Raw genomic sequence first — 6,695 nt, forward strand, 5'->3', positions numbered from 1 at the left:
TATATATATATAAATAATAAAGCACATAAAATTACTAAAACATGAACTAAAAGTAAAAAGCAATCTGAAAATATAAAAATTAAATAAATAAATGTGCTGGTCTGACCTGTTGTTGTTTTTTTCTCTGTCCCTCAGGCCTCTCCGCAGCACTTCTGCCGTGTCCAGTTGCAGTTCAATCACTAGCATAGGAATAATGCTGCAGGATTCCAGCAATTCAGCCTGATGCTTGGTCACAGGGAAGCCATCCAACACAAACCTGAGGATCACAATGTATAGTGACACACACACACATATAGGTTATTTTTCTTGCAGAAGTACATTCTTTGATTGGGATATAGTTGTGGTCCTCACCCACGTGTGCTGCAGACCAGGCTCATTACTGCCACTTCCAGGCACTGGATGGCCAGTTTATCAGGTACAGTCAAGCCCTGGTTCAGATGCTTTTGCACTTGATTAGCCAACTCAGTTTTGGCCTGGTTGTTGAGCACCATACGTATTGCATCCCCAATTGAGAGACGAGCGAGACCATATTCATGTGCAAACACCCGGGCCACTGAGTGTACACACAGTTAAGAGGCCATGAACTACTACAAAATAATTGCTTTTTAGATATCATATATTTTTGAGTGTCTAAAGAACACTTGTAATGACTGACCTGTGGTTTTGCCTGCTTTGGGTGGGCCAATGATAGCCAGTTTGATGGGAAAGGAAGGGATGGGATGTGGTTGACGAAGATATTTGATTGGGTTGAGGATAAAGGTGTTACGTGTCTCCTTGGATGCAAAAAAGTAGATGAATTGGTGTAGGATGACAGGGAAGGTGGCGTTGAAAGGGCCCTGCAGAGGCTGGATCAAATCTCCTTCTGCATACTACAGAACATATCAGCAAACTGAGTTTTCCCTAGTTTTATTTTTATGCTGTTTTAGGCTTTTATTTACATATTAATTGAAAATTTGTTGTATATCCACCCTTACCTTAACAGGATCCCAGCACCCGAAGGCACTGGGATATTTCAAGGATCTGTACAGGAGTCTTCTGGCGAGACTGTAGCTGATTGGCTGGCACATTTGAAACAGTGACTCTCTGTTAACCATCAGAGGTTTGATTCCCTGTAGGAGCTGGTACCTCACAATCCGAGGCGGGCGGCCTGCGCTTATAACCAGACGGGGGATTTGGTTGTCTGTTAGTAAGTCCTAAAAAAAACAATCCATACTTTATTTTATTGAATTTAATTGAACAAAAGCATTAAAATCTTCCTAACAAGAAAAGTCAATTTCCTTAGGAGTTAAATGGCATAATGAACTATATATTTGTTTCTAAAATGCCCTTTCAGCATCTTCTCCTTACCATCATACTGGTGAGGTTGTTGTCATCCTTCTCAAACCTCTGACTGATCTCCATTTCCAGCTTCTCTTCTGCACCAGCTTCTGTTTCTTCATCTTCTGCCTCCTCTTCCTCCACAGCAGGAAACTCCTCCAGCAGCATGGCCTCCATCTCCTCCAATTCCTGCTGCTCTTCGTCCATCGCCTCTGATTCTTCTTGCACCTCCTCGTCATCCTCATCCTCATCCTGATGGAGCAACAAAAATCCAGTCAGAATCTGTCTGAGCCATTCAGCGAAGCAAGACACAATGACAGCGATCGATGACCTGTTCTTTGAGGGGCCTCAGAGTGGGTGGGCTGGGTTTTTTAGGTGCACATTCAGCCATAAGCTCAGCTCTTCTCTGTGTGATGGCCCGCTCCTGCAGTTTGACACAGTCAAAAAAACAAAAGTTTCACCTGCTTTATCAGTTGTTTATTTTGCCTTTTTGGTTTTTACAACCTTTTAGCCCAAGTGCTGAAGTTTTGGCTTAAACACTCACCCTGAGTTCCCTCTTCAGATTAATGACCAGACGCAACTGTTCTTGCCTGCGGTCTTGTCTCTCTCTCCAACGTGTGAGCCGCGAAGGCAGGAGACGCCGCACCACGTCAGAAACCTCGACCGACATCATTGCCACTACATCTGGAAACAAGTGATGCTCCACCATGAAGGACACCTCCTCTTGGTTTTGGGGAAATCCCTCCAGAATAAACCCTGTGGATCTGAGAGAGAAATTTTGAGCATTATTTTGCCACAAATGTGTCTTTATTTCATTATTTAGTCATCTTCATACATCCAAAACCACGTTGTTATTTTCCCTTTGAATATAGAATGAAAGTAATTTGGACTACTATATTATTTTTGATTTTTGACATAGTATCATTAGACTACAACAATAAAAACATATGCATTATGAATATTTTACTTTTAATAATAATATCTAAAACAAATATATTACTGTTATTGTTATTTGTGCCATTAAATTTGTGCAAAGGTGTTTTGTGATCTAAATGGTCTTAAATCAGTGTTGTTATTGTTAACTAAAACTGAAACTATTAAAAATCATTTTCAATCATTTAAATAAAGCTTAAAGTATAAATATTAGATGATAAACTTAAAAGACTTCGAATGTTAATGTTATGACTGAAATAAAAATATGTACCAATAATAAGTGAAAGTTCCTGAAACTGAAATATGAAAAATAATTTAAAGCTGTATAAAACATTTTTTTAAAGACTTTTAGAAAATATTAGAAAAACTAGACATGACAAAGCACATACAAGTTAAAGAAAATGAAATCTAATTTAATATATTATTAAATAATAGTATGTAAACAATAGTAAAATAACACTGTGTCAAATTGATTTTTATCTTTGTTTTGGGCTGTTTCGTTTCATTGTGAAGCTACAGTTATTTAAAAATGTATAGGCAGATAAGATATTAAAGAAAGATAACTCTTTAAAAGTGTGAGTTTTGGTCAAAACGATTATCAGTCTATTTATAGCCATGCTTTTTTTTTGTCCTTTTTGTGTGAATGAGCATTTACTTGTAGGGCTCCTGGTTCCACCACTGTAATAAAACCATTTCCAGTATCTCCAGTGGGAGAGGATCTTCATCCTGCAGGTATGCCTTTATGGCCTCCTCATCACCAGTCAATGCTTGTTCTTCCTACAAAAACACAATTACAGTTACTCTGTGGCAAGCAATGCCTCAAGACAAAAATACAAACATCACTCTTTTACCTTTATGTCAGGATTATCAGACGCAGTATCCCCATGACCTGGATTGTCGTCCTGGACTGGAGGGGACACTGTGCTCTGACCCTGGGCCTGGGCCTCCAGCAGGCCCTGCAGCTCCTCTGGAGGTTCCTCAGGGGGTTCAGTATCATCTGCATATGACACATGTTTCTGGGTCTTCCGTAAGATGAGCTCCTGCAGCCGCTCTCGGAACTGGATGTGAAAGACTCCCAGCTGCTCTGCAAGCCACTTCCCATGGGTGGTCTTCCCAGAACCTCTCACTCCTAGCATGAAGACCCGCAGCGCAGGTGGCTGGTGGCATACAAATGGTTTTGTGTTATATGTACATTATTTGTTCATATTTGTCATTTTCTATTTGTTTTCACAGATGCAATTGATGTTCAAAAGTACAAAGCAAGGTCAGAGGTCTGTTGTCACTTGCCGACGTGTTTGTGAGTTTTTATCAGTTATCTTAATAAAATAATGCTCATACCTTTAGTAGTTGTGTGTTAGAAATGTAGAGTTCAGGATTCTGTAGGAACTTTTCTTGTGCCTCAGTGCTGGAGAAATAATAGACTTTGTCTCTGTACTTTGCAGCATATTCGTCCAGACACGGTTGTAGCATACCCCTCTCTTTCAGCACCACTGGACAAAAATGCTTGGTGTCTCCCAGGTGCCTCTTAAAGCTGGCATCCTCCTGAGACCATCATAAACAAAAGAGTGGTATGATATTCTGAGAATAAGTAACAGGTGTTTTTACACTTTTTTGTGTATAAATTGTTGGTCTAAGTCAGGGTTTCCCAAACTGGGGTTTGTGAGCTGATGAAAAGCTAATAATTAAATTTAAAAAAAAAAGTAAAATTAAAATAAATTTGAATGCAAAAATGTATCCTGGCTCAACAGCCCCTTAAAACAGCATGGATTTTATTCACAGTCCATTTTACATCTCTATTATGATGTATTTTGGAGTGAAACGAGGGAGAAGGATATTTATTTAGTGCTGCATTAATGATGGGTGCAACCTCTGATTCTTGTTCCTCCTCTTCATTAACATCTCGTTTCTCAGCCTGTGTCAGCGCATGTAGGGCCTCTTCCTCCTCCTCCAGGTCTGCACTAGATATGCTCATAGCTGTGTACTTAAATGGCTCTAAGCGAGAAAGTAAAGATATAGTGAGTGAGAGGGAGTGGCTGCTAATTTAGAGTGAAAGAAAGAGCCTGAAACAGTCAGACAGTCCACTCCACATACTCTCCATATGGTAAATCATCTCTTGTAGTGTGTCCTGAGGGGTTTTGTTGCTGATGTCCAGTATAGCATAGCTGCAGGTGATTGTGTGCTCCATGTTTTCCCAATCTGCCAAAAATTGCTTCAGCTGCACACTAAAAGCCTCCATCTCTGGGCCGTCAGGATAACCATTTTCCCACACTGTTGGCAGCGCCATCTCTGCACACCCAGATATATTTCGATATGCACAAATTAAGTCATAAAATTATAACTGACACTCAAGTAAAGGTAAATAACAGTGAGTGCTGAAGAAAAAAATATAAAGAAATATAACAAACCTTCATCGTTTAGAGTTTTGTCTTCTTCATCAGACTTATCAAAACTCTCTGCAAATACATAGAAGTTACTTATCAAAACATACTTTAACATTTAAATGAAAAAAGCTGAATTTTAAGAAGCCATTACTCCAGGTGTCAGTGTCGCATGATCCTTCAATCATTCTAATATGTTGATCTGCTGCTCAAGAAATATTTTTTAATATGTTGAGAACAGTGATGCTTAATATTTTGAGGAAACCATGATGCATTTTTTTATACTTTGATGAATAGAAAGTTAAAAAAGAACAGAATTTATGTGAAATACAAATAACCTTTGTAACATTACATTATTATGGTAGTGTATGCGCAGTGTATGACTGATGACTTCCAGCAGTTTCATTACTGTCAGTGTGAATGTAGAGTATCTGTTGTTGGGAGATGTTAAAGAGTTCTACCTGACTCCTCATGCAGTGTCTCTAGTTTGGACTTGGTGTCAGTAGGCTGTGAACCTTTCTTTGAGTCCTCAGTGTGTTTCCTGCAAAAAAGCATAAAAATATGTTGAAAACAGTACCTTACCACCATTTTAAAATATGTAAACCACCACTTTATTACATTTCCATTATGCAATTGTTAACTGTATCTTAAACATTGTTTTTCTCCACAGGTTTTTGAGATCCATTTAAATACAATTTGATCTGAATGAATATCTAATTTAAACCTGGAAGCAGTTCGAGGATTTTGAACATTTTGAACGTTTCATAATATTTTTAACTGCAAAGTTATTAAATTAGAAAAGAATGCAAAATAGAAGGATTTCCTCCAGTGATTTAAAATGTTTATTTCTCACTGTATATTTTCTGAACTGCTCGTATATTAGCCACACTCACAGTCTCTCATTGATGTCTTGTGTCTTCTGCAGTTTTCTTTCTTTTTGTAGGCGGGCCAGCACAGATCTATCCACCTGTTCTTTATTCTGTTCATACATCCTGGTTAGTATAGTCCTTCCTTCAATAAATAGCAACAAGTGACCATCACAACTAAGTGGACGTCATGGCCTAAACAACCATAGAAGAGTATCTGATGTCAAAATCAGGACTAAGAAATGATGGATGCACATATTCATCAAAATACATGTCTTTTTCTCACCCTCTCCATCATTGTCTTTCAGACAGAATAGGATTTCTGGTGTTACAGCACTATGTAGTTCCTCAATAGTGATCAGCTGGGATCTGCTGCTGGCAATGTTGTCCAGTATCCATCCCCTTATATGTTCAACATCTTCAGGCTCAATCTAACAACCCACAGGCACTCTTAAACACAAATAATGCTACATAAGTATGAGAGCTAAAGGAGGAAGCTCAGCGGTCTACCTCTCTTATGTGCTTCTCAAAGGCCTCCAAAAAAAGCTCCCGTGGAGCTGTGGCTGGAGACTCTGCTGCTTTCTTCACAGCATCCTCCACAAAAGCTTGAACATCTGGGTGATCTTCTGTCACCTCTATTGCTGTAAAAAGGACACATTACCAATTCAGGGTTATTTTATTATTATTTATATACTATTATAGTATTCATTCATATTTTGAATTAGATTTAATTTTTATATTTTCAGTTTTATTTTTAATAATTATTTTAATTTAAAGGGGTCATATGATGCGATTTCAAGTTTTCCTTTCTCTTTGGAGTGTTACAAGCTGTTTGTGAATAGATAAGATCCCTAAAGTTGCAAAGACTAAAATCTCAAACCCAAAGAGATATTCTTTATAAAAGTTTAGACTGGTCCACGCCCTCCTAAAACGCCTTGTTTAAACACGCCCCCACATGTCTACGTCATGATGTGGGAAGATTTGCATAACGCCGCCCAAATGTTCACGCAAAGAAAGAAGGCGTAACTTTATTGTTGCTGCCACCGCCGCCGCCACGTTGTGAAGACGCTGTGTGTTTTGTTGCGAAAGCGAAAATACTTTGTTTGGCCTTCCAAAAGAGGACACGACTAGAAATCAGTGGTTAAGTTGTATTTACAGCACTGTTCCAGAACAGTTCAAACCAAATATTCAGATGTGTGCA

The 6,695-nt window shown here is 38.7% G+C and overlaps 1 protein-coding gene across 1 annotated transcript in view; it reads right to left on the reverse strand.

Moving 5' to 3' along the window:
* Positions 1-6,695, reverse strand: part of ak9 (adenylate kinase 9) — a 14,168-nt gene that overhangs the window by 2,668 nt on the left and 4,805 nt on the right. Inside the window, exons 12-28 of the mRNA XM_016499403.1 lie at positions 6,005-6,135; positions 5,781-5,925; positions 5,522-5,639; positions 5,090-5,169; positions 4,656-4,703; positions 4,342-4,536; positions 4,118-4,242; positions 3,589-3,789; positions 3,102-3,407; positions 2,906-3,027; positions 1,862-2,081; positions 1,649-1,741; positions 1,348-1,548; positions 975-1,193; positions 656-869; positions 352-553; positions 107-256 (exon numbers count right to left, since the gene is read on the reverse strand). Coding sequence (XP_016354889.1) covers positions 107-256; positions 352-553; positions 656-869; positions 975-1,193; positions 1,348-1,548; positions 1,649-1,741; positions 1,862-2,081; positions 2,906-3,027; positions 3,102-3,407; positions 3,589-3,789; positions 4,118-4,242; positions 4,342-4,536; positions 4,656-4,703; positions 5,090-5,169; positions 5,522-5,639; positions 5,781-5,925; positions 6,005-6,135 — 2,770 coding nt within the window. The remainder of the gene's footprint in view (positions 1-106; positions 257-351; positions 554-655; positions 870-974; positions 1,194-1,347; positions 1,549-1,648; positions 1,742-1,861; positions 2,082-2,905; positions 3,028-3,101; positions 3,408-3,588; positions 3,790-4,117; positions 4,243-4,341; positions 4,537-4,655; positions 4,704-5,089; positions 5,170-5,521; positions 5,640-5,780; positions 5,926-6,004; positions 6,136-6,695) is intronic.

This window comes from Sinocyclocheilus anshuiensis, unplaced genomic scaffold, assembly GCF_001515605.1.
Source record: "Sinocyclocheilus anshuiensis isolate Anshui unplaced genomic scaffold, SAMN03320099.WGS_v1.1 scaffold1746, whole genome shotgun sequence".
NCBI lineage: Eukaryota > Metazoa > Chordata > Actinopteri > Cypriniformes > Cyprinidae > Sinocyclocheilus > Sinocyclocheilus anshuiensis.